The 26,541-nt window shown below is 36.8% G+C and overlaps 1 protein-coding gene across 2 annotated transcripts; it reads left to right on the forward strand.

Annotated features, from left to right (window-relative positions):
• The first annotated feature begins 189 nt into the window (after positions 1-189).
• Positions 190-21,165, forward strand: LOC120444938 (cytohesin-1). Of its 2 annotated transcripts, none has more exons than XM_039624942.2 (9): positions 190-442; positions 917-990; positions 15,251-15,383; positions 18,861-18,959; positions 19,056-19,155; positions 19,226-19,400; positions 19,991-20,196; positions 20,261-20,474; positions 20,532-21,165. In XM_039624942.2, the coding sequence occupies exons 1-9, from the start codon at positions 364-366 to the stop codon at positions 20,682-20,684; spliced, it is 1,233 nt and encodes a 410-aa protein (XP_039480876.1). In that variant the 5' UTR covers positions 190-363; the 3' UTR covers positions 20,685-21,165. The 2 variants fall into 2 exon arrangements, with proteins under 2 accessions (XP_039480876.1, XP_039480873.1); XM_039624939.2 differs by lacking the exons at positions 190-442; positions 917-990 and adding exons at positions 9,368-9,566; positions 12,830-14,001.
• The last annotated feature ends 5,376 nt before the right edge of the window (positions 21,166-26,541 follow it).

Consider the following 26,541-nt stretch of genomic DNA (forward strand, 5'->3'; position numbering starts at 1 on the left):
TAACGTCTCTTTGTAAACAAAGGAATAATACTTTTTTGTGATTGCACTGCTTTGTAAGCTGAAAGATGCAGTGGAATCGGGATTTTATAAAAGTTGCCACACGGAACTCGCGTAACACCCAGCTTAAGTCAGTATGCACTTGATATTTTTCAGCAGTATTTTGTATTTTTCATTTACACATCCCTAGTGGAGAGCTGAAAGAAAATGGCGATAGAATTTTTTTGGTGTTGATTTGTTTATTATCCGCTCGTCTTAGATTGTTCAATGAAACGCCTTGAAAATTAGCCAACTGCTGATGAAAAATGTACAACTAGATGTATGTCGTGCGCGCGAGACTGTGTGTAGTAGCTTAGTAGCTCCGCGATGATTAGCGCAATGGACAATTTTGACAACAGATCGTACGGAGCCATTTCAAAGGGGCGCAGTGAATTCTCAATGCCAGGTAAACAGCAGATATTGTCGCTTTCCCAGAGGATATTGTGTCAGCATATACAGAATACGGTTTTTTATGTTGATGCTAATTTTTTTAATTCATAAATAAGGATACCCACAACTAAAATGTAGGAGATGCAACAAGCCATATTCGTACGTGTGTGCTAGGTGCAGTGTTAGTGTATGCGTTCTTATTTTATGGACTTCAGAAGAATTCAGTCCGAAGAGCTTTTGTAACGCGAATAAGACAATTTGCACAATTAGCAATCCATTGTGGTTTTATTGATTAAGGGAAATAAGTGACAAAGCGAGAATTGTTTATTTATTGGCCTTACCTTTTGACGTAGCCCACGAGATTCTGTAAGCTCTTTAAGGTGTGTTTCTGGAATGCTGTTCTAGTGCGTTCGTTTATTTTTACTGTTGTTGCAGCGTCACAATTTACAAAATAGCTGAATTATTATTGATTCGCCTTTGGTTCTTGCAGAACTTACACAAGAGCAGCAAAAACTGCTGATTGAGCTGCGCCGCAAGAAGCAGGAACTTTTGCTCGAAATACAGGTAAGTAACACAAAAAAAAATATACTGTGACTCGTAAAACAATAGATATAAGTACAAAGTAAGTACAGTATAAGTGTTTAGTGGAGCTTCAACTACATATAATATACTATAATATATTTGTGTGTATCGATTTAATACGTTATATTTGTTATATACTTGTAGCCGCCTAAAAAATTAGAACATCCCTGCAGTTCTATTATACAATTGAAACTTGCATTCCTTTTTCATAATTTATATATCTGGTACTCGTATAGTAATACTACGTTCGTTTAAAAGTATGTAACAGGCAGAAAGAAGCGTTTCCTACCATATAAAGTATATTCTAGATCAGGATCAATAGCCTTGTTCGTCTGTCTGTCCGTACGTATGAACGTCGAGATCTCTGGAACTATAAAAGGTAGAAGGTTGGGATTAAGCATACAGATTCCAGAGGCATAGACGCAGCGCAATTTTATTTCGTAATGTTGCCACGCCTACAAACCGCCTAAAACTGCCACGCGAACACTTATGAAAAATGTTTCGATATTTTTAGATTTTTGTATTAGTCTTGTAAACTTCTATCGATTTGCCAAAAAACTTTTTGCCACGTTATTATACCCGTTACTCGTAGAGTAAAAGGGTATACTAGATTCGTTGAAAAGTATGTAACAGGCAGAAGGAAGCGTTTCCGACCATATAAACTATATATATTCTTGATCAGGATCAATAGCCGAGTCGATATGACCATGTCCGTCTGTCCGTCCGTCTGTCTGTCTGTCCGTCCGTCCGTATGAACGCTGTGATCTCAGAAACTACAAAAGCTAGAAAGTTGAGATTAAGCATGCAGACTCCAGAGACATAGACGCAGCGCAAGTTTGTCGATTCATGTTGCCACGCCCACTCTAACGCCCACAAACCGCCCAAGGCTGCCACGGCCACACTTTTGAAAAATGTTTTGATATTTTTTCATTTTTGTATTAGTCTTGTAAATTTCTATCGATTTGCAAAAAAAACTTTCTGCCACAGCTCAAAGAAGTTGGGTCCGCAAAAATCGAATTTTTGAAATTTGAAAGGTGGAATCGTTTGCCCATCGTTTGCCCATGTTTGCCCACCAATTAGTTTTTTTTGCCCACGTCCAGTTTTCAAGATATGAAATTTCGAAAAATTTCGAAAATTTTCGAACTTCAAAAAGTTGAGTTTTTTGAACTTTTTTTTTTTAAATCGCAATAACTTCGTTTGCCCACGTTTGCCCACCCTTTAGAATTTTGAAAAAACTTTTAGTTTAGAAAATATAAGCACTTAAAGAATTAAGCATTTTCCATACCCCAAAACTAAAAATTTTCAAACAAAATCGTTTGCCCACCCTCTAAAAATGCTTTTTATCGTTTGCCCACCCTTTAAAAATTGTTTTTTTCGTTTGCCCACCCTTAAAAAAAAAATAAAAACGTTTGCCCACCTCTTAAAACTAAAAATTTTCAAACAAAATCGTTTGCCCACCCCCTAAAATTGCTTTTTATCGCATAAAATTGGATTCTTAAAACAATTTACCAAAAAAATTAACCCTTTGTCACAGGTGCGCTGCCACCTCCATCGACATAAGCAAAACGACGCTGCAATCAGTTTTCATACTTGCATCTCATAATTTACGCGGAAATCTTTATCTATCTCTTTCTTACTCCCAAAAAACGATCAAAGGCCAGAGGTGTTGTTGCATATAACCAACATATACATATAAAAAAAAACACACATACACATTTTCGGTTCTCCTATCTGCACTGAAAAAATCAAGTTGAAAAAAATGAAAATACATAGTTTTAATGCTTTTGAAAACTCCAAATTATGTTGGATAACAATATGGTAAAGCAAACACAATTGTTTTTATTTTTTTCTGGGTTGTATGTATGTAAACCAATTTGCTAGCAACGAAACATACGACTGATTTTTAGCAATGTAGCTTTTCAGTCGGACACCGAGGTAACTGTTAAGCATATGAAATTGTTGTTGCTCAGCATAAGGAACTAGTGAAGAATAAGCAGAATACACCATAATGTTTTTGTAATATGTACGTATGTATGTATTGTCAATGCGGCAAGTACCACGTGTGCGTGTGAATTGGAGCCACAGCTTACTGAAAGTAATTTTTAATTGAAAATATTTTTTTTTTAAGGGTGGGCAAACGAAAAAAACAATTTTTAAAGGGTGGGCAAACGATAAAAAGCAATTTTAGGGGGTGGGCAAACGATTTTGTTTAAAAATATTTAGTTTTAAGAGGTGGGCAAACGTTATTTTTTTTTAAGGGTGGGCAAACGAAAAAAACAATTTTTAAAGGGTGGGCAAACGATAAAAAGCAATTTTAGGGGGTGGGCAAACGATTTTGTTTAAAAATATTTAGTTTTAAGAGGTGGGCAAACGTTTTTATTTTTTTTTAAGGGTGGGCAAACGAAAAAAACAATTTTTAAAGGGTGGGCAAACGATAAAAAGCATTTTTAGAGGGTGGGCAAACGATAAAAAGCATTTTTAGAGGGTGGGCAAACGATTTTGTTTGAAAATTTTTAGTTTTGGGGTATGGAAAATGCTTAATTCTTTAAGTGCTTATATTTTCTAAACTAAAAGTTTTTTCAAAATTCTAAAGGGTGGGCAAACGTGGGCAAACGAAGTTATTGCGATTTAAAAAAAAAAAAGTTCAAAAAACTCAACTTTTTGAAGTTCGAAAATTTTCGAAATTTTTCGAAATTTCATATCTTGAAAACTGGACGTGGGCAAAAAAAACTAATTGGTGGGCAAACATGGGCAAACGATGGGCAAACGATTCCACCTTTCAAATTTCAAAAATTCGATTTTTGCGGACCCAGCTTCTTTGAGCTTTCTGCCACGCCCACTCTAACGCCTACAAACTGCCAAAAACTGTCAGTGTCTAAGTATCTCCTTCTCCTGAGTAACGGCTATAAGATAGTCGGGGAACTCGACTCTGGTTCTCTCTTGTTTTTATTTTTTATACGTTATGTACATACATATGTATGTATATATCTAAAGTAAGGGAATTTTAAAAGCTTTACCCAGCCCCAGAAGTGTTCAGAAGTTATGGGTGTAGGAAATGTATAGCTGATTTTCCGATGAACTGTTGCGGTTTTCCAAACGGTGTTGAAGTATAGTTTCTGATGCTAAGCTTATTGCAGACAAAAACAAGAGAGAACGCTATAGTCGAGTTCCCCGACTATCTGATACCCGTTACTCAGCTAGTGGAAGTGCAAAGGTGAGTCTTCAACAGTTTTTGGCGATTTGTGGGCGTTAGAGTGGGCGTGGCAAAAAGTTTTTTGGCAAATCGATAGAAATTTGCAAGACTAATACGAAAATGAAAAAATATCAAAACATTTTTCAAAAGTGTGGGCGTGGCAGTTTTGGGCGGTTTGTGGGCGTTAGAGTGGGCGTGGCAGCATGATTCGATAAACTTGCGCTGCGTCTATGTCCCTGGAGTCCGTATGCTTAATCTCAACTTTCTAGCTTTTGTAGTTCCTAAGATCTCGACGTTCATACGGACAGACAGACGGACAGACGGACGGACAGACGGACATGACCAAATCGACTCAGCTATTGATCCTGATCAAGAATATATATACTTTATATGGTCGGAAACAATTCCTTCTGCCTGTTACATACTTTTCAACGAATCTAGTATACCCTTTTACTCTACGAGTAACGGGTATAAATATTGTTTTAAAAAATTCAAAATCTTCTATTGAAAATGGCTATTAAACAGAGCGTCGGATTTGAGCAAAAGATGTTTTATATTTTTTATTGATGATATTACCCTTCACCAGACTCATTGAAAATAATTTTCCTTTGGGCTGCCGTCCACAGTTATAATTTTGGTAGAATACTAAAAGTCAAGACATCAAATTTTAATTACCAAATCTACTTAATTTCTTACTCGATTTAAAAAAACACTGTATATAAATTGTACTGCTGTACGATACAAATTAAAAGAAACTGCACCTCAGTCTAAGCAAGCGATCCTTATATCCTGATCCTCTGGAATTCGTTCATAATCCACTAGCACCTTCAGAATATTCAAGGCTTCGTTCCTTGAGCTCATATGGCGCGTTGCTCTGCACGATTCTCTCTTAGTCATTAATGACGGTTTGCCAGAGTAAGAAAACTGCGTCGTACGTCTCTTCAGGCAACGCCGAGCGCATTGAAGATTTTTCACGTGCAGTGATTGTTATTCTTCGAGTGTGTACCAAAAATCGTGATCTAAAGTGCACGAATTTTTATTTTGTTTTATAAACAGTTATCATTTTTGTTACTGCAGTGATATGTTCAAATTGTTATATCGTAAGATTGTGAAAAAACCTAATGTAAAGGTGAGTGTATTAATAAGTCATTAATAAATTTGTATGTGTGTATCGTAACACGTAGCAATTAAATAAATAATTCTTACAAAAAAGCTTTTGCTTAAATTAAAGTAAATTAGTAAAAGGGTTAAAATAACATTCAAGTTATTGATAACGTTAAAACGTCATCTTCCTTTATAAGTTTTAACTATTTTTACTGGGACAATATGTTGTTATCTTGTCCTACGTCGACACATATATGTACATATGTACAAAATATATGCTGATTCCATCAAATTTCCGTTGCTACACTATTTGGTTTTCTTGAACTCCTAAATATCGCGCTTTATTATTTCTACCTAGATATCCACTTGACATTTTGTCCCATACCTTTCACTCTTCTGTTCCCCGACTACCTGAAATAAATATGGTAAATATAGCAGTACAAAAATTACCAAGGACCTTCCATTTTATTTGTTCTGCACCGATTTAGTTTATATTCTTAATAAGGTCAAAAACGCTGAATTTTACCCATTTAAATCACTTAACTAACGAATTATTTTAAAAACGAGATAACGCCAAAGTCAAGTTCCCCGACTATCAGATACCTATTACTCAGCTAGTGCAAGTACGAACAAGAAATTTGAACATGTTCGGTAGAAATAAGGAACAAAAATAATAAAACGAAAAAATAAAAATATTTTTCATAAGTGTTAGCGTGGCCGTGTTGGGCGGTTTGTGATCGTTAGAGGGGGCGTGGCAACATTACGAATCAAACTTGCCCTGCGTCTATATCTCTAGAATCTGCATATCAACCATATAACTTTTATAGGTTTTGAGATCTCGACGTTCATACGGACAGACAGAAGGACATGGCCAGATCGACTGCGAAAGAGATCCTGATCAAGAATATATGTATATACTCTACAAAATCGGAAACGCTTCCCTTTTACCTGTTACATACTTTTCAACGAATCTAGTATAATCTATTACTCCACGAGTATTGGGTATAAAACTGGTTGTTTGTCTTTTAAAACTAATGCAATGCAATGATCTGTTTGGTATTAACAATACTTGAAATGTGTCGATTTTGTGTGTTTCGGAACGATAAAAAGCAAATGTCTCCTTATTGTATACTAGATTCGTTGAAAAGTATGTAACAGGCAAAAGGAAGCGGTTCCGACCATATAAAGTATATACAGTTGCGAAAAAAATAATAGCAGCACCATAACGTATTTTATTCTCGATCAAAAAAATTAACGTTGCGGTTCCGATAGTACAAAATACTGATTAGAAAATACTGAATAGATATGAAAATGAATGAATGAATGCAAATAATGAATATATGAAACAAAAAATTTTAATTGTCCATACCTTTATTTTTTATAATTTTTTTTGGAAAAACAAAAATAGCACCACTATCGATTTTTTCAAATATTCAATACTTGTCGGCAGTTTGTTTTGGTAAAAAGCACATGGTTATAAAACTTGACATTTGTATTCCTATTTCCAACATTATTTTTTAAACACACCTTAAAAATAAATTTTTAAAATGGTACGAGGAAAGCATTGCACTTCAGATAAACGTGACATGATCAAAAGACCAATTTCTGAAGGAAAATCACACAAAAATATTGGTCAAATATTTCAATGCTGAAACAAAATGATAGGAAATGCAATCACCTACAACGAGAATCCCGAAAAACGTGGGAGAAATCAATCGTTGGGCACCCATCTCTTCAAAAGACTAGTGCCCGAGAGCAAGAAGGATCCATTTAAAGCTGCTACCGAACTGAAAAAGGATCTCAACATATCCGCAACAGTGCAAACAGTTCACACATGTCTAAGGGAACATGGTTTAAAAGGCTGCAGTCCAAGGAAAGTCTCCCTTTTAAATGGGAGACACATACCCAAGCGCATTAGGCTCACCAAGGAACATTTAAATTGGTCATGCGAAAAATAGAGGAACTTTTTATGGTCAGATGAGAGCAAGGTTGTTATTTTCGGTGGCAATGGATCTTGGTCGTATGTAAGGCGCCCTAAGAACACCGAAATTACACAGTAGAAACAATTAAACAAGGAGGAACCAGTATAATGTTATGGGCTTGTTTCTTGTACTATGTAGTTGGGGCAATACATTGGATAAAAACCATCATGGGTCAACATGTTTTTGTGGATATATTGGTGACGGTGATTCTACCCTTTGCCGAATACTATCAACAAGAGTATGACCCCAAGTACACCAGTAAGAAAGCCAAGGATAAGTTTCAAAATAAAAATGTTTCTGTTTTTCAGTGGCCTGCCCACTCCCCAGGCCGTAATCCCACCAAAAATCCTTGGTCGGATATGGGAAAAGCAGTTTTAGCTTCAAAGCCAACTAACAACGAATTACTTTGGGCTATAATTAAGGAGTCTTGGAGCAAAATATCCCTAAAACGGGACCAGGACCTGGTTGGTTCCATGCCAAAACGTTGAGTTCCTGTTACTGGTAATAAGGGATACCCAACCAAATATTAAATTAGTGGGAAAGGTGTAGTTTTAGCACGCAAACATTTGTTATAAGTGAATTTATTACTATCAAGTTTAAAATTGAACATTTAAGCATTTTTCATAAAGTGGTGCTTTTTTATTATACCCGTTACTCGTAGAGTAAAAGGGTATACTAGATTCGTTGAAAAGTATGTAACAGGCAGAAGGAAGTGTTTCCGACCATATAAAGTATATATATTCTTGATCAGGACCAATAGCCGAGTCGATATGACCATGTCCGTCTGTCCGTCTGTCCGTCCGTCCGTCTGTCCGTCTGTCCGTCCGTCCGTCTGTCCGTCTGTCTGTCCGTCCGTATGAACGCTGTGATCTCAGGAACTACAAAAGCTAGAAAGTTGAGATTAAGCATACAGACTCCAGAGACATAGAAGCAGCGCAAGTTTGTCGATTCATGTTGCCACGCCCACTCTAACGCCCACAAACCGCCCAAAACTGCCACGCCCACACTTTTGAAAAATGTTTTGATATTTTTTCATTTTTGTATTAGTCTTCTAAATTTCTATCGATTTGCCAAAAAACTTTCTGCCACGCCCACTATAACGCCCACAAACCGCCCAAAGCTGCTACGCCCACACTTTTGAAAAATGTTTTGATATTTTTTCATTTTTGTATTAGTCTTGTAAATTTCTACCGATTTGCCAAAAAACTTTCTGCCACGCCCACTATAACGCCTACAAACCGCCAAAAACTGTGTTTAAGACTCTCCTTCTCCCTTCCACTAGCTGAGTAACGGGTATCAGATAGTCGGGGAACTCGACTATAGCGTTCTCTCTTGTTTTTAGTCTAATTTTGTCGTTCTTAATAAAGTTCCTCATTTAAGATAAGAATAAATAGAACAACTGTAGCTATTTTTCAATTGCTAATAAATCTTTAAATAAGTCTCCTACTTACAATTTAGGGCTTAAAAGGAGCGGAAATACCTTTTTAGAAAGGTTAAACAATTATCTTTTTTGTAGGTCAGTTGCGATATGACTTATGACTTAAATAGGTTAAATTACAATGTGATCCTTTTTTCTACCTTAAATAAATATTATATGGATTTATAATGAACTGTTTTCATTTTCCCACAGAGCGACTACAAAAAAGACCTACATACATATGTATGTGCAGCCTCTAAAGGTAGTTCCCCCTTAGTTTATAAAATGTGCTGTTGTATGTGAAAAATATTCTTTAGGCTAAGAGTACGCCCATCGTGCTCTTTTATGCTCTTCGAGCAACTTGTGAGAGTTTGCTAGAGAACTGTATGCCACTCGGGTGGAAGCGTTACTCTCTCAGTCTGAGTCTGGGAGCCCTCGCAAAATGATGAGGTGACGGATACGGAATTGTCGGAGTGCGCGTTTTTTTTAATACTTTTTGTTCGCATTCTTTTCACTTCTCGAGCGCCAGCAATTTTATGAATCACACATACAAAAAGTGGAATGACAAATATATTTTAGTACGCAGCTTCTGTTCTTTGTAGTGTTGAAATTCCAAGTGCGTTGCTACAAAATAATCGAAAATTAAAATTTAATAATAAACTTTGATTTATTTTCGCTGGACATGTGTTCTAAATAAATTGATTGATGTGGAAAAGATAAGAGATAGCAAATATAAGTGACATCTTATCTTATCTCATTGGTTGTGCTGATAACGAAAAGAATACGTATTTTCACCCAGAAGACGCTTGACAGTGCAGATCGCAATAAATTGCAATCTATTTGAATTATCGGAATATTACATGTAAATATGCATTAAAAAGTTTCTGCTTTTTATCTTGTGCAAGCAATTTACAAGTACAAAACAATGTGCGTCACTTATTACTCATGATATTAAATATAAATTGATATGTTCAAGTGTCCGCTACTCAACCAGACACATACTAATGTATTTTGATTTTCTTACTGTTCATCCGTGATGTCGCTACTATGTATTTTATCTGTACATACTGCTCGTTTTGTTCGTGCTTTGATGCCAACCGGTTCTGAATTTTTGGTGTTGTCAAAATGTTTTGTAAAATTATGATATTTTTTATAAGTGTCGAGGTGACAGTTTCGGGAGGTTTTTGGACGTTAGGTTGGGCGTGTGCAACCATATTTTTGCGTACTGTAGAAAAAAAAGACTGTAAAAAAACAAGAGAGAACGCTATAGTCGAGTTCCCCGACTATCTGATACCCGTTACTCAGCTAGTGGAAGTGCAAAGGAGAGTCTTCAACACGGACAGTTTTGGCAAATCGATAGAAATTTACAAGACTAATACAAAAATGAAAAAATATCAAAACATTTTGCAAAAGTGTGGGCGTGGCGGCTTTGGGCGGTTTGTGGGCGTTAGAGTGGGCGTGGCAAAAAGTTTTTTTGCAAATCGATAGAAACTTACAAGACAAATAAAAAAATTAAAAAATATTAAAACATTTTTCAAAAGTGTGGGCGTGGCAGTTTTGGGCGGTTTTTGGGCGTTAGAGTGGGCGTGGCAACCTGAATCGACAAACTTCCGCTGCTTCTATGTCTCTGGAGTCTGTATGCTTAATCTCAACTTTCTAGCTTTTGTAGTTCCTGAGATCTCGACGTTCATACGGACGGACAGACGGACGGACAGACGGACGGACAGACGGACATGGCCAGATCGACTCTTTCTTTTCTTGTTTTTTTTTATTTTGTATAGCAATCAAGCCAAGAAGTTGCCAAAAACACTTCTACCGACCGGTCAGAAAAAGGGAATTGTGACGTTAAGAGTCCCCTGGTCTGGCATACATTTTTACTCTCTTTGCCGATGGTGCCAAGAATGAAAATGGCGCGCGCTGTCAGCTTGTGTCTATTTTGGGCCATTGTACAGTAACTTAAATAGTTGGAAGTGTAAATAGTGCGGCCAGTAAACTTTAAGTTACACTGGTTGGCACTAGATTTTTGCTACCGTGTAACAGCAGTCATATATATGACTCACTTTCAGGGCTAAATTTGCGGACACATTGTTTTGCTTAATCGCCAATCTTATCTTTGTATGCGCAGGGAACTGCAGGAAGTACGGTTTAAAAAGCCTTTCTTGGTATATACTCAGAGCCAATGCGGATGCGTCCAATTAAGATATTGGGTCATCCGACTGCAGTGCAAGAATTTTTCGCTGTGCAGTCGCTAGAGGCATTAAGTTCAGTAGATTCTATGAGCTTTATTTTTGTCCTTTCCAATATTTTGTTTTGTGCGTCTGTTCGTTTTTTGCTGAAACTTTTTGAAAACAATTTTATACCGAACCGACAAGGCACCCCCTGCATCATTTGCATGAGCTCTGAAAGCCAGAATAGCCGGGCATCAATTGTAAACCAACATAAGCAATCCGATTGCATTGCGTTGGCTTGCCCCTTGGTCGCTTATAGTATGTGCGAAAATAATGTAATTAACCTTTTACAATTTATTCCAAATTTATTCGCTGGTATTGAAGCGACACGTTGCCCAAAGTATTATAATTTCGTGGCAAATAAATATTATACGGATTTGTGTTGGACTGGACTCTCATATTGTTTTGCTAAAACTGGCATCAAAACAAAGCACAATTTACATCATGATGTGAATGTGACGGCAAAAATATTTGAAATCTGTTTTCACAGAAACTGTTATCTTGTTCAATTAAAACTAAAGTGCCAAAACAAAAATTTTCTAGGCAGAAAATAGTCTTGAAGAGTGTATGACTAAATGTACGTAGTATATAGTCCAAATAAGAACACTAATGTTTTATCAGAGCGTGTTTTAAACTTATTATTAGCGCAGCTTGAATATATTAGTGTAATTTCCAATGAATGCAGTGAAATCAAAGTTCATATAAAATTTCCAGATATTGCGAATTACAAAATCTAGAATGTTGTAATTAATTTCAGAACTTTGCCCACAACGCCCACAAACTTTCCAAAATTGCCACGCCTTCCTAACATTTTTTATGGATTTTGTAAACTTCGATTTGTCAAAAAACTTTTTGCCACGCCCACATTAACGTCGACAAATCGCTCAAAAGTGCCACTTTTGAAATTTTTTGTTCGGAAAAATATAAATTTGACGTTTTAAAACTGGAATTGTTTGCCCATGTTTTCGCACCTATTATTTTTTTTGACCACGTTCCAATTTTAAAATTATGAAATTTCCAAAATTTCACCTTCTCACTCCTAACTAATTAATTTGGTTAGCTTACCTCTTAATACTAAATATATTCACTTAACGTTTGCCTTCAAAAATGGTTTTTTAGTTTGCCCACCCTTACAAATGAATAATTTCGTTGCTCGTCTCTTAAAACTAACCATTTTGTTTTTGTGGATAAATATGTGAAAAAATGTGAAAAAATATGAAAATATTTTTCAAAGGGTGGGCGTGACAATTTTGGGTGGTTTGTGGGCGTTTGGGTGGGCGTGGCATAGACCTGCGTCTGTGTCTCAACTTTCTAGCTTTTATAGTTTCTGAGATCTCGGTGTTCATACAGACGGACATGGTCAGACTCTGCTTTTTATCCTGATTAAGAATATATATACTTTATACGTTATACTTTTCAATAAGTATAGTAACGAAAGAATATTAGTCCAGACACACGGACATAGCTAGATCGTCTCGGCTTGCGATCTAGATTAAGAATATATATATATACCTACTTTCTGTTAAATTTTTTTCCCGTTTGACTCGGTTTTATATACTTTGTATGGTCGGAAACGCTTCCTTCTGCCTGCTACATACTTTACAACGAATTTAGTATACCCTTTTACTCTACGAGTAAGGGGTATTAAAATAACGGAGACCAGTTCTGATCGGACACAATGTTTTAGGGTGCAGTACGGAGACGAATCTCTTCAGTAAACTTTGAGTAGTCTTTTGATAGGTTAATCCTATACAAATTTTGCACAATCTAGTATACCCATTTAATCAACGAGTAACGGGTATGAAAACCAAAAACACGCAATTGTACTTGTAAATTGACTACCTTAAAAGGTTGCACCAAAAAGATCTTCTTAAACTTAGATCTATACAATTTTCAGCGAGACACTATGGAGAGGCATGCTTAAGTGTCGCATTTTTTTATGAGGAAGTAAGCAATTGTGCAAGAAGGATGGCCTCCCTCCACCAGAGGCGTCCCAGCATAAGTAACTGGTTCTCCTCGCTTCGTCGGCAGCCCAAAAACAAGAAGTGCTCATCCGGTTTGGGAGGCAGAGACAATGTTGGCAAAAAGCCGGCGTTGCAAAGGAGCTGCTTTGACCTATCCGCGACGCCGGTGGGTTGCGATGATCGTTTAAGGGTGAAGTTCCCTGAAAGTCGGCGAAGCAACAGCACTTTTTACATCAACACCGGAAATGTATCTTCTGCTTGTTTTAAAGACAATCGTAAACTTCTAGTGGAAAGGGACAGTCGTAGTGATAGTAGCCCTAGCAGCATTTGCGTTCGCTGCTCTTGCAATTTAATCACAAAAAGCGGAGACGGAATAGAAACATATCCTATAACCACGCCTAAGTCGGACATTAAGATCGCGCTGAAACCACCACCCAAGCCCCGTTCCCCTTCCATTGCTCCATACACTAGTGTAGCCACATATAACATCACAAAATTAGCGCCGGATAGCCCACCTCCCGCAAGCCCAACATTAAGCACTCAAACCGTAAATTGCAGCAATGTTACCTCGAAGGTCACCGAGGTGCAGCACCTGCCCTGCGATGAACCTAACACGGAACTCATTAGCAGGCGGACGGAGTACAAGAACACAACCATCACAACGACAACAAGAACCTTAATTGTGACGCGACCCATCGAAGTGCTATTAAATGAAAATGGTGAAATAATCGCACGGCGATCTCCGGACAAAACGCGCTCTAATTTCCTAGGCCGCATGCTAGACGTGAATAATGAAATTGAAACTGGCGTCAACCCTCCCGAGTTGTTTCTGAAAAATTATCCTTGTTCGAAACACAGTTCACCCCTAACACCCGATACCTGCGATATGCGCTTCATTGACGACAGCTCCAACTTGCAAAGTGAGTCCGAGCGGAACTCTATTATATACAAAACCAACAAATATAATTCAAAGAATAAAAACAATAACCGCAAGCGGGACAGTCTGCAATCGAATCTGTGCGAGAGTTGCCACATGCTTCTTGAGCAAAATTGCATAAATACTGAACGGAGTCACAACCTAGTCAACCTTAGGCGACCATCAAAGGTATGAATAGTGGGCAAAAATGGGATCGTAATAAACTTCATGTTATATTCCAGTGGTAGGAGAAAGCGTAAAAAAATATTCTATGATAACTTTTATAGAATATTATAGTCGAATTCTCCGACTATCTGAAACCCGTTACTCAGCAGGTGGAAGTCCGAAGGAGAAATTTCAGCACTAACAGTTGTTGCCGGTCTGTGGGCGTTGGGGTGGGCGTGGCAAAAAGTTTTTTTTTTAGCAAATCTATAGAAACTTACAAGACTAATAAAGAAATGAACAAGAGAGAACGCTATAGTCGTGTTCCCCGACTATATGATACCCGTTACTCAGCTAGTGGAAGTGCGAGGGAGAGTCTTCAATACTGATAGTTTTTGCGGTTTGTGGGCGTTAGAGTGGGCGTGGCAAAATCGATAGAAATTTACAAGACTAATAAATAAATGAAAAAATATCAAAACATTTTTGAAAAGTGTGGCCGTGGCAGTTTCGGGCGGTTTGTGGCAGTTAGAGTGGGCGTGGCAACATGAATCGGCCAACTTGCGCTGCGTCTATGTCCCTGGAGTCTGCATGCTTAGTCTAAACTTTCTAGCTTTTGTGGTTCCTGAGATCTTGACTTTCATACGGACGGGCAGACGGACGGACAGACGGACATGGCCAGATCGACTCGGTTATTGATTTCTTTCGATATACCACAAGTATTTTAAGTTTTCTTTGCACTTCTCTTTTGTGTATATCGCTGAGTGCGGACCACTTTTAAACTAGTTTTATTTTTTTTATACCAGTTACTCGTAGAGTAAAAGGGTATACTAGATTCGTTGAAAAGTATGTAACAGGCAGAAGGAAGCGTTTCCGACCATATAAAGTATATGTATATATTCTTGATCAGGATCAATAACCGAGTCGATCTGGCCATGTCCGTCTATCCGTCCGTCCGTCCGTCTGTCCGTCCCTATGAACGTCGAGATCTCAGGAACTATAAAAGCTAGAGATTAAGCATACAGACTCCAGAGACATAGACGCAGCGCAAGTTTGTCGATCAATGTTGCCACGCCCACTATAGTCGGGGAACTCGACTATAGCGTTCTCTTTTGTTTTTACCACATATGAAAGCTCGCAAATGACTTAATTTGAACTGTGTCTATAATGAAAATGAAGCACTCTTTAACTTAGAGAGTTTAATCTTAAAAACATTAATTATGTTAGGCTTGTGTAGAATATGATTAAAATTCTTACATTTTTAAATATACCATTTTAGCAAATAAAAGATGAGTTGTGCGAGGTTGTATCGGAAATGGAGGCGCTGGATGTGCCCGATGACTGCAAGCATTCCAATAAGGATAAACAGATGTCCATTGGGCGTAAAAAGTTTAACATGGACCCCAAAAAAGGTAATAAATTGTTGCAAACTACCCGGTTACAGCCATTATTTCGAATTGGTTCCCAGAATTCTTACTCTTAGCGAAATAATTTTGTAACTAAAAATTCCTGAAAATTTTATTTGGCACAAGAAATATTAAAATATTATATTTTGTCCGACAAATAGAAGGTATATACAGTAGAATCCAGTTATAACGACTCCGCCTATAGCGTCAGTCCTGTTATTGCGACGGAAACTCGATAGCTTGGTTGGTCCCCATACAAAGTTATATAAGGGACCTCGGGTTAGTACGTCTCCGCTTTTAGCAACAAACCGCTTATACCGACAAGATTTTTTATAATTCAACCGGATATTGCGACGTGCCAAACAAAAAATACAGCAAAATAATACCAACAAATTTAAGCATGAAACGACTCTGTTAGAAATGTATTTAACTATCAGTGACCAACGTCACAAAAATGTTTACAGCGTGCGTGTGTAGACCACATGCCTATATTCCATGAGATGTCCGGTTATATTTCTATTTTTTTTGGCTTTTTTCTACGAAAAACCATGTTATTTGATTAAATTTTTTGGTTGATTAAAAAACTAATTTGTTTTATGTTTAAACATATTACAAACATGGCAACCATAAAATAAAAAAAAAAATGTTTTTTTTCACTTTTCTGTTAGTGCGTCTTCCGGGTATAACGACGTCAAATCGTTGGTACCTTGAAAGTCGCTATAACCGGATTCTACTGTCTGTCCGTATGAACGTCGAGATCTCAGGAACTATAAAAGCTAGAGATTAAGCATACAGACTCCAGAGACATAGACGCAGCGCAAGTTTGTCGATTCATGTTGCCACAAACTGCCATGCCCACACTTTTGAAAGATGTTTTAATATTTTTTCATTTTTTTATTGGTCTCGATTTTCCAAAAAACCCAAAAACTGTCAGTGTTGAAGACTTTTCTTCGCACTTCCAATAGCTATAGTGGGTATCAGATAGTCGGGGAACTCGCGTTCTCTCTTGTTGTTTTCGTTAGGATCATATAATGTTCTCTTGCAATATTAACCGTTACTTGTAGAGTAAAAGGGTAAACTATGCAGTATAGGCCGAGATTGTGCTTGAAGTGAAACGTTACAGTGCGGACTATATCGTCTTCAAACACCCATAAAGTTAAAGTCTTTTAGGCTGTGACATGCTTATCGCGTTGAAATATCTCTACAGAAAATCTTCATTAGTCGAGTTCCCGGACTACCAGTTACTCAGCTAGTGAAACATTTTCTGGAATATAGGTAAAAATTGGGGAAACAAATTTTAACATATTTTCTCAATAGTGTGGGCGGGACAGTTTTGGTCGGTTTGTTGACGTTAGATTGGGCGTGGCAAAGAGTTTGTTTGGCAAATCGATAGAAATTTTCAGGACATCAAAAAATAAAATCATATCAAAACATTTTTCCAGAGTGTGAGCGTGAAGCTGCATGCTTTTTATAGTTCCTGAAATCGAGGCGTTCATATGGACATGGAAAGTTCGACTTGGCTAACTTTCCTTTTGCCTGTTACATAATTTTTAACGAACTAAGTATGTGTACAATTGTTCCATTATATCACGTTGTGTAGGGTGCGGAAAGTAGTATGAGCTGCTAGCTTGTGTAGTAATCGAAACTTAATCGAAAAATATACTGGAGGACATTGGCTTTATACGGACACACATTTCTTGGAGGACAACTGGCAAACAAATGATTGTGTACCACTCAGAATTGACTGTTCTGGGTTGTCCAGTTTTTCTCAAAAAACAGGCTATTATTTGCGTGGAAAGTGCTTCGTGCGGGAGCAACTTTTGTTGGATTTGCCTCATCTTGAAACACCCATACAGTCGACTGCTAGACATTTTGAAGCACCGCGATCGTATTTTTGGAGCATTCCCTTCGACCAATCAACACGAGCGATTCTTTTGAGCGATTGACAAATTGTGCAATTCATGCAATATTGAATGTATGCTGGTCCCAATAATGCCTAAGGTTGTCTCAATCCCACAATAGGTCACATGACGATGAAGTTGTAAAAAATAATCGAACAAAAACGACTCACGCTTCAATTCTATTTTTGGGTGAAATCAATTTAAGTATCTGTAAACCCCACAAATAGGGCTTGTATGTTAAACGTCCTTTGTACATATACCATCAAAAATGTCAAGAATTACGACAGAACTTTCATTTGACAGATTGCAACCCTAGGGTTGACCATTCGCGAAATAAAAAAGGCATTGTTGACTCAGAATTGGAGTAGATTGTAAGTTCAGAGAGTGCGCTTGATGACAATTAGCCGCATTAATGTGTCACTTTCTTATTAAAATTAAAATTCTGGCGATAAGCCTGGGCGGACATATCGAATTAAAGACTCGCCTCAACAGTTCCTCTTTATATTATTTATATTATGTAGAAAAGCAAAGGAAATCATTTGAATTAAATGTTTAAAGTCAAAGGCTTTTATCCGATGATTGCCGCTGGCAGAATACTTAGGCGAAGTAATAAATTACAGTTGAATTTTGTATGCCTTGAGACCCAAATCTTTGCGATCCACAGTGTCGATGGGCAGAGGTGTAACTCCTGCGCACGGTGACGAATCGATGTGTTCGGGTCTTCTGTTACCCTGTCCTCAACGGCCGCCATATTTTCTACAGTGCGCACTCTGCAAAGTGTGGTCGGTGGCCGGAGGTTAAAAAAAGTGAATTGGGTGCGATGTCAGCTGACATCAAAGATGGCCGAACTAAACCCTAATGAAAAAACAAGAGAGAACGGTATACTCGTTACTCCGCTAGTGGAAGTACAAAAGAGAAATTTCCACACTGACAGTTTTTGGTGGTTTGTGGTTAGAGTGGGCGTGGCAAAAAGTTTTTCAGCAAATCGATAGAAATTTACAAAACTAATACAAAAACAAGAAAGAACGCTATAGTCGAGTTCCCCGACTATCTGATACCCGTTACTCAGCTAGTGGAAGTGCGGGAGAGAGTTTTCAACACTGACCGTTTTTGGCTGTTTGTGGGCGTTAGAGTGGGCGTGGCAAAAAGTTTTTTTGCAAATCGATAGAAATTTATAAGACTAATAAAAAATAAAAAAATTTCAAAACATTTTTCAAAAGTGTGGGCGTGGCAGTTTTGGGCGGTTTGTGGGCGTTAGAGTGGGCGTGGCAACATGAATCGACAAACTTGCGCTGCTTCTATGTCTTGGGAGTCTGTATGCCTAATCTCAACTTTCTAGCTTTAGTAGTTCCTGAGATCTCGACGTTCATACGGACAGACAGACGGACATGGCCAGATCGACTCGGCTATTGATCCTGATCAAGAATATATATACTTTATATGGTCGGAAACGCTTCCTTCTACATGTTACATAACTCTTCAACGAATTTAGTAAACCCTTTTACTCTACGAGTAATAATGGCTGGGCTGCAGTTAGGAAACCTATATTTAATATTTTTAAAATTTTGTCACTTTTTTTTAGGCATTGAGTACCTCGTTGAAAACCGGCTGCTACGTCATGATCCCCAGGACGTTGCCCACTTTCTCTATAAGGGAGAGGGACTGAATAAAACAGCCATTGGTAAGATATTGTAATTAATATTTATGGTTCTGTACGCCTTAATGGCCTAAGATGAAAAAAATCAAATAGACACTTTAGGAACAAACTTATTTCTAGGCGATTACCTCGGCGAAAAAAACGATTTTAATGAGGATGTGCTCAAGGCTTTTGTAGCGCTCCACGATTTCACCAATCTCATTCTCGTACAAGCCCTTAGGTAGGTAACTGACAACCCTTTTTATTATCTCTATCGCTAATATCATTTTTCCTCTCCTCTTCCGCTACAGACAATTTTTGTGGTCTTTTCGGTTGCCCGGCGAGGCACAAAAGATCGATCGCATGATGGAGACCTTCGCGCAGCGCTATTGTCAACTAAATCCCGATATATTCACTAACACAGATACTTGCTATGTGCTCAGCTTCGCAATTATAATGCTAAACACCTCACTGCACAATCCATCTGTAAGCACTGATAAAATCTGATTTGGATAAAAGAAGGACTCACGAGATGAGATCAGAATAACGTTTATTTCCAAAATAATAAATTCGGCTATCAACATTTTGATTAGTTCGCAGTAGAGATTCCAGAAATGCAGAAAGCTTACTCCACTATATTTTGTCTAATAAAGATTTACAACAGGAATATAGAGTTTTTATACCTTGCAGAACAGAGTATATTCATGGCAACGCATTTAATTAGACATTGGCAACCATATGAAGTATATATTCTTGTCCAGTATTAGTAACCGATTTGATATATGTATGTACGTTTGTCCACATTTTTCAAAATTCCCGAAATTCTTTTCCAATTGAAGCTGCCAAGAATTTATCAAAAAATACATACAATTAATGTTCCTTTACTGTTTTTGATGTAGAAAAGTTTTTCTGTAGTAGTTAAATCAAAATTTGACGACTACATCTTATATGAACCTGGAAAATTAACTGAAAATAATAAGTTTGGTTGTTTTTATTCGTTATACATCTGTATTTATATAACTAGTCAACTTTTTTTTTTTTATGTTTAACGCGAGCTACCATTTTGCTTTCAACAGGTTAAGGACAAACCCACCGTTGATCAATTTATATCTATGAATCGTGGCATCAACAACGGCGGAGATTTGCCCCGCGGCCTTCTCGAATCTCTTTACGAGTCGATTCGAACGGAGCCATTTAAAATACCCCAGGATGATGGCAATGATTTGATGCACACCTTCTTCAATCCCGACAAGGAGGGCTGGCTGTGGAAGCAAGGCGGCAGGTAAGTTGATAAATAATGCCATGATGGTTAACTGACCAACGAATTGCTCTTTTTTTTGGCTAAGATACAAATCGTGGAAACGACGTTGGTTTATTTTGAACGACAATTGCTTATACTATTTTGAATACACAACGGATAAGGAGCCACGCGGTATTATACCTCTAGAGAACATATCAGTACGCGAGATTCACGATCGCAGCAAACCGCACTGCTTTGAGCTGTTTGCGACGGGCGGTGCTGATATAATCAAGGCATGCAAGACTGACTCTGAGGGCAAAGTATGTATATAGAATAATAGAATGTACTTCTCAATTAGTTATTTTTTCCTATTCCAGGTTGTAGAGGGCAAGCATACGGTGTACCGTATGTCCGCTGCCACAGAGGAAGATCAACAGGAGTGGATCAAGCGTTTAACGCAGTCTATTAGTCATAATCCGTTTTATGACATTCTGGTACAAAGAAAAAAAAAGGCACTCAGCAAGAGTTAATATTAAAAAGAAGCTTTGCGAAGCTTTTGTCTTGGATCTCAGTAAAACGCTGGTACTCGCGTGCGTTGCTCTTTACCCCTATTTAAACAACTGCATATGCATATACCAATTATATACGTTGTGTTGTGAGAGTATTTCCATGTTGAACTAATGCTTGTAATTGTTTTACCTTCCGCATTGGTCCGATCCCAAATAATGTCTTTGTATTTTGTTTGATTGACTCGAAACAAGCCATCACACGCCGACGCACTTTTTCTCTATTGTTGTGATATAACTTATTAAAATTTAGAATAACCAAAATTAAAATAATTGAAAATTGCATAAAGTAGAAATACACATTTATTCACATTTTCTTTAGTGCAAATTATAGTTTAGGTTCATCATAGACATAAGTCTTCGAATATGGTTTGAACTTTTATAACATAAGTTGTCCCACAACCCTTTATTATTAAAAAACATATCCCAGCCGCCAAACAGTGTACATTGTCTATATGTTTAGTTATTGGATGCAAATGAAAATAGCATACAAATGTTGTTGACAATTGTTGACAGCTAAAAAAAAGTGTTATTTAGATCTAAAAGATAATTCTTACAGCGAATAAACTTTAAAATAATTAAACAAAGAAATTTTAAATTAATAAATACAACTCTTAAATGCATTTAGATGGCAATCTGATTTTAGGGAGAATTTTGATTACGTGACATAGTTTTTTTAAGCCAAAGATCGAATCTTAACTTTTATTAGCCAATGCTAAAATTACCTTTTTACACAATTTTTATAAGTGGAAGTGTTTTAAAAATATATTTTTTAATGTTTGCTAATTTGAAGAGGGAAACGGTTCAAGCGCCACATATTTGGAAGTGCAGAAACGCATGCCTAATTTAATAAAAATGTGTGTAAGCAGAAAACTATAAGTCAAAAATTAAACAAGAAAGAATCTTGTAGTAGCCATAAGAAGCTATTAGAATATAGTTATAGTAAATTGCGTGTCGTTGGGCTGTGATATCATTGATAGGAAAGAGCTTCTAGCAGATCCCATATGGTTTGATCTGTGTTGAGACTGAAAAAAACACTTGATCGCACGGCTTACGGACGTCTAATCTTAATGTTTTTTAAATTTTGAATTATTTGGAAATCGCAGTACCATATATGTTTGCAATATTATAAATACTTTAGCTTTATTTGTATATCTACACTGCTGTGTACTATATTGTGTTTAATCGAAAACAATGTACATAACGTGCAACATTATTTAAGTGTACTATTTGTATTCGGTTACTATTTTGTTGTACAATGCTGTCTTATATGGGCAGTTAATGTCTTTGCTAGCGTGGGCGTACATTTTCAATAAACAGAAATAAAAATTAATATATGTCGGGATCTTGAATATAAAAAATGGAAGTAATAATAGTTTAGATTAGTATATTTACTGCTTTAAAACTAATGTGAACAGCTAATATTCATAAAATAACATTAATATATCAAGAAATACTTTATATCGTTTATAAAAAAAATTGAACTAATTTATGGACTTATTTAATTTAAGGGATTTAAAACTATTTGGCTTATGTATAGACTTCAAATTAGAGTCCAGGGATGTCGGGATAGGGGAACAATTAAGTAACCAAGATTTTTGGCTTAACGTGAATTATTGAAATTTTATAATAGAATCCCCTGATTATTTGTGCTTTTATATCAAGGGAATTTACATGTGATCTAAGTTAAACGTATCTTTTAGTAAAATTGAAATTTAGACAAGTGTGTTTAACTATTTCGGGCTTTTCAACTTTCTTCCCGCCGTCGGTTTTAAATATCCTGAACATACATATCTATATAAGATCATCTCGTAGTCTTCAAGAGATGTCTTCCTTTTACTTTTCTGCTGTGGTGCTTTTCTTCTGATAGTATTAACTTACAATTGACCAATCATGTCCTAGGTAACCAAAAATTGTCTTCCTTCACGTAACGCCACAACTTCATGTGAACACGCTGGTGTACATGAGCTGCTGTTTAAAGACGTTACTCCTAGAGTAACGGGTATCTGATATTCGAGAAACTTGACTTTAGCGTTTTCTATAGTAATTTATACCCGTTACTCGTACAGTGAAAGAGTATACTAGATTCCCCTTTTATATTTGGCGTCATTAAATAATCCAGTGATAAAAAGTGCAGTCAAACAGCAAATGGCTCCATATTTTTGCTCTTCATTAATTTATTTGCATAAGCCACAATATTTTAAATTAAACGAAGTGAAACTAACAAATCTGAAATTTTTGACCAAATATCGCATTAAAAAATTTAAAATAAAAAACGTCTTGTTTTTCAATTATATTTTATGTTTTGAAGTGTTTTTTAACTCTCTTTTTTTGTAAGAGGCGCAATAACTGGTTGAAAAGACTCTTTGTGTTTAGTTCTTTCTACATATACCCAAAATGTATATACCCAAAATAATAGTGTTTAAAGTTCAAAATTAATAAATAAAGCAACACTTCTTAGTTTATACTAGATTCGTTTACAAGTATGTAACAGGTAGAAGGATAATAAAGAATAATCTTGATCTGGAGTATTAGTCGAGTCGCTCTGTCCCTGTCCGTATGAAATGCTAGAAAGTTGAGTTTAAGCATGCAGACTCCAGAGACATAGACGCAGGTATGTGACCCATGTTGGCACGCCTACTCTAACGCCCACAAACCGCGCAACACTGCTTCGCCCACACTTTTGAACAATTTTTTGATATTTTTTATTAGTCTTGTAAAGTTTTATCGATTTTCTAAATAACTTGTTGCCACGCCCACAAGCCGCCAAAGACTGTCACACCCAACAATTTTTTGATATTTTTTTTAAATTTATGTTAGTCTTGTAAAATTCTCTCCATTTCTCTCCGTCCACTCTAACGTGGACAAACCGCCAAATACTGTCACTGCTAAAGTTTATTCTTCGCAGTTCCACTAGCTGAGTAACGGGTATCAGATAGTCGGGGAACTCGACTATAGCGTTCTCTCTTGTTTTTATGTGTAGGTGTAAAATCTTTATAAGCACTACACTTACTAATAACACCTCCCTTTTTCACATTACTAATAAGTTGTTTGTGACTTAACAAGAAGTTCTTATTTATGCTTGCTTATATAAAAGCAGATATTTATACGGAGCTTGGAGTACTTCCCCAACAGCCTGTATTTTTTTTAATCTCCACGTTTTTTCTTAACGTATGCTTTTCATTTGAACCGAGTGTCATTCCGAGGTATTTAGCCTCGTTTGCTTATGAAATTTGTACTTCATTTATTAGCACATTTATATAATTTATTTTCATATAGGTAAAGCTTACAGAAACCAAACCTTTGTTCAATCATTTACACAATTTAGCACTATAATACAATGTTTAGCTATAATTTCATGATCTGGCAAAAGTCGTTAGTCTTCTAGAATCGGTTTTGAAATGATCGGCAGGAGCAATCTATATCCTATAATGAATTTATCTCTGTCGGTGATTTTCCTAGATTTGGTACCACTATGACCTCGGTGACTTTTCATTCACCTGGTACATATTCTAATCTAAGAGCGAAATTTATAAAAAAGAGTAATTTAAGTAAAGGTTTGCTTGGTAATTCTTTAAGGATCTCTCCTGTTATTCAGTCATATACGGGAGTTTTGTAAGGCTTAAACGTTACTACTTCTTCACTTTTAGTTCAGGGAGCCCAGCTCTTGCTATTGAGCAAGCGCTTCGCCGTTAAATTGCTTAACAGTCTCTTCTTCTTCTTTCTCATTTAAGATAAGAATAAATAAAACAATTGTAGTTTTTTTTTCATTTCCTAAAAAGTGAATGGTATAACCTTTCTAAAAAGGTTAGGTAGGTTTGTAGGTAGGAGACTTATTCAAAGTTTTACCGAGCAAGTGCTGCTATTTTATTTTTCGCAGCTGTATATATATAAATATATATATTCATATATTTATATATGAATATTGGTTTGGTTCGGATTTTGGGCCGGAGGCGTGATTTGTCCATATTTTTGGGAAAACGATATTGGTGTGGCCGTCACCGTCACCGTCAATGGTGAGCCATACCGGTTGATGATAACCAACTTATTTTGGCCTAAAACCGAGAATATGGATCTGGACAACATACGCCACGCCATCGAACAAATACAGCCCGATTTGTGCGCCAGAGTCATCGAAAGTGGGATTTTTCGTGTGCGCGCCGTTAACCGAAGCCGTGGCGGTCATTTGAATGATCTCATATTCCTTTCAAATAAAAAAATTAGAAAATATCTCTCCTACATGTTTTTTTTTTTATCACAATTACACCCTTTACCTTGATTTTCAAATATCATAGATATGCTTTTTTTTAACAGTTATACAGACTAAGCGTGTTTTATGATGTGGAGCACGAGTTTTTTGACACATTTTTCGCTATTTTCGTTTCTGCTCAGTCATTTCTCTTATTTCAGGTGGATAACCGAAGTATTATTTGTCGCAATTTTCTTAGCGTTTGTCGCTGGACCCAGGGCTTTCAAATTTGTCGTTTTTTGTTTATTCCGCCGCTTTTGTAGTTCTTTCGCTACCTCACGCCATGGCATTAAATAAAACATAAAAATGTATATTTGGGAAAAGAGCTGAAAATCGTTTTCAAATTATGAAATTATGAAAATTAGCGAGAAATTATACCAATATACTTTATATTAATATCCTAATATACTTTACCTTATACACAATATTGAGTTAGAAGTGGTTACCTCCCGTTTGCTTTCCATTTGCCATTCAAACAGAATGCTATAGTCAAGTTCCCCGACTAACATATTCCATATACATATCAGCTAGTGGAAGTGCGAAAGAGAAATTTCAACACTTTTTGGAATATCGGTAGAAATCGGTAGAAAACAAGTACAGCAAGAGAGATCCCTGACTATCTGATACCCGTTACTCAGCTAGTGGAAGTGCGAAGGAGAGTCTTCAAAACTGACAGTTTTCGACGGTTTGTGGGAGTTAGAGTGGGCGTGGAAAAAAGTTTTTTGGCAAATCGATAGAAATTTACAAGACCAAAACAAAAATGAAAAAATATCAAAACATTTTTCAAAAGTGTGGGCGTGGCAGTTTTGGGCGGATTGTGAGCGTGGCAACATGAATTGACAAACTTGCACTGCGTCTCTGGAGTCTGTACGCATACAGACTCAACTTTTTAGCTTTTGTAGATCCTGAGATCTCGACGTTCATACGGACGGACAGACGGACAGAGGCCAGATCGACTCGGCTTTTGTTCCTGATCAAGAATATATATACTTAATATGGGCGGAAACGCTTTCTTTTGCCTGTTACATACTTTTCAACGAATCTAGTATACCCTCCTTTTACTCTACGAGTAACGGGTAAAAAAAGAAAAAAAATTTAAATTTTGTTTTAAAGTGTGAACGTGGCAGCGGTTTTCGCGGTTTGGTGGGGTGGTGTTTAAAAGCTTTTTGCAAATCGATAAAAAATTAAAAGACTAAAGAACAAATCAAAAAAATATCGAAACATTTTTCAAAAATGTGGACGTGGCAGTTTATAGTGGAGATGGCGACATTGGTCCACAAACATGCGTTGCGTCTATGTCTCTGGAATCTGCATTCTGAATCTTTCTAGCTTTTATACTTCCTGCAATCTCGACGTTCATACGGACGGACAGAGGGACTAGGCCAGATCGACTCGGCTATTGATCCTCATCAAAAATATATATATTTCATAAAGTAGGAAACGCTTCCTTTTACCTGTTACATACTTTTTTAACGAATCTAGTATACCTTTTACTCTACGAGCAATGGGTACAATAATATCTTAGCCATTTGTGTATAAGGCAAATCAACCGTCTACAAAAACACGTTTAGC

Source organism: Drosophila santomea, chromosome 2R (genome assembly GCF_016746245.2).
Source record: "Drosophila santomea strain STO CAGO 1482 chromosome 2R, Prin_Dsan_1.1, whole genome shotgun sequence".
Classification (NCBI taxonomy): domain Eukaryota; kingdom Metazoa; phylum Arthropoda; class Insecta; order Diptera; family Drosophilidae; genus Drosophila; species Drosophila santomea.

Excerpts from the sequence above, each read along its gene's own strand:
- LOC120444938 (XM_039624939.2), top strand. The coding sequence starts at position 12,901 with ATGGCCTCCCTCCACCAGAGGCGTCCCAGCATAAGTAACTGGTTCTCC. Across the intron at positions 19,156-19,225 it reads ATTCTCGTACAAGCCCTTAG|ACAATTTTTGTGGTCTTTTC; the intron begins GTAGGTAACTGA and ends CTTCCGCTACAG. Across the intron at positions 20,475-20,531 it reads AGACTGACTCTGAGGGCAAA|GTTGTAGAGGGCAAGCATAC; the intron begins GTATGTATATAG and ends TTCCTATTCCAG.